Genomic DNA, 1,345 nt, shown 5'->3' on the forward strand with positions numbered 1-1,345 from the left:
TCAAAAAAAAAAAAAAAAAAAAGAGTAGAGGAATCTCCACACTGACAAAAACTCCTCACAAAGCTGTGCACACCCGCTGGGTCTCAAAAGGTTATTCCAGCCCAGGTGGTGGTGATGGTGCTGGTGCTGGTGCTGGTGGTGGCAATGGCACACACCTTAAATTCCAGCACTCCGAAGGGGGAGACTGGTAAATCTCTGTGAGTTCGAGACCAGCCTAGAGCAAGTTCCAGGACAGCCAGGGCTACACAGAGAAACCCTGTCTTGAAAAACAAACAAACAAACAAACAAACAAAAGGCTATTTCCACCTTGAAAGGGTTCTGGTGTGCTTCTCTCTTGCAGGGAGTTTCCGGATGATCCAGAAGTGCAGTGGGACACGGAACATGTGGCCAGCACCCTCCTCCAGCACATACATGCCAACGGCACTGACCTGGTAAGCGAATGGCACTCCAAGTGGAGAAGCAGGGTCTCCATCCTGTCACAGGGCTAGCTACTTGCCTCATGGCTGTCTCTGCTTCAAGCCCATTCTAAAAGGTTGTCTGCTAATCCCACTGAAGGGCAGCCACGCCTTTCAATTCCCTTCCATCTTTTTTTTTTTTTTTATGGTTTAAGAGCTTTATTATAGAAATGCATGGAGAAAGAGAGGAGAGGAGAGGAGAAGACAAAGAGAAAGGAGAGAGGGGAGAAGACAGAGAGAAAGGGAAGAGGAGAGAGAAGAGAGAGGACAAAGGAGTGAGAGGAAGAGTAAGCAATTCCCTTCCATCTTATTTATGATGGACTGAACAAGTTCTCAACCCTCAGGCTTGAGAAAAGCATTTTTCAAACCGTGTCCTGCCTCTCCACCTTTCCCCTGAAAATTCAGCACCCCAGGAAGCTGTGTAGGACTCGCACTGGCACAGAACTTCTAGCACCAAGTGGCTTTACAGTTAGGGTAGCATTCTCACCTTGAAGATGAAAGTTGTAAATGCTGGGGCTGGCCCAGCACCTACATGGCAGTTTTGGGGATCTGACACCTTCATGCAGACATACATGCAGGCAAAACATGAATGCACATGAAATAAAAATAAAGATCTAGTATTAGCAGCTTCCAGAAACATATAGGGGAGTAGGGGGCTCTGCGGACCTCACCCAAAGCTTTGTGCATAAGCCCTGGCTCTGTCAATGAGCTGGAGAGATGGCTCAGCCGTTAAAGGCTAGGCTCACAATCATTTGTTTGTTTGTGACACGGTCTCACTGTGTAGACCAGGTTAACCTTGAAACTCAAAGAGATCAACCTGGAGTGATGGGGTTAAAGGCATGCACCACTATACCCAGCTTGCTTGCCTCCATTTTTTTTTTTTTAAGATT

General features: G+C 47.1%; 1 protein-coding gene across 1 annotated transcript in view; it reads left to right on the forward strand.

Moving 5' to 3' along the window:
* Pigl (phosphatidylinositol glycan anchor biosynthesis class L) overlaps positions 1–1,345 on the forward strand; it is a 57,040-nt gene that overhangs the window by 43,765 nt on the left and 11,930 nt on the right. Inside the window, exon 3 of the mRNA XM_021213721.2 lies at positions 341–431. Coding sequence (XP_021069380.1) covers positions 341–431 — 91 coding nt within the window. The remainder of the gene's footprint in view (positions 1–340; positions 432–1,345) is intronic.

This window comes from Mus pahari, chromosome 14 (assembly GCF_900095145.1).
Source record: "Mus pahari chromosome 14, PAHARI_EIJ_v1.1, whole genome shotgun sequence".
Lineage (NCBI taxonomy): Eukaryota > Metazoa > Chordata > Mammalia > Rodentia > Muridae > Mus > Mus pahari.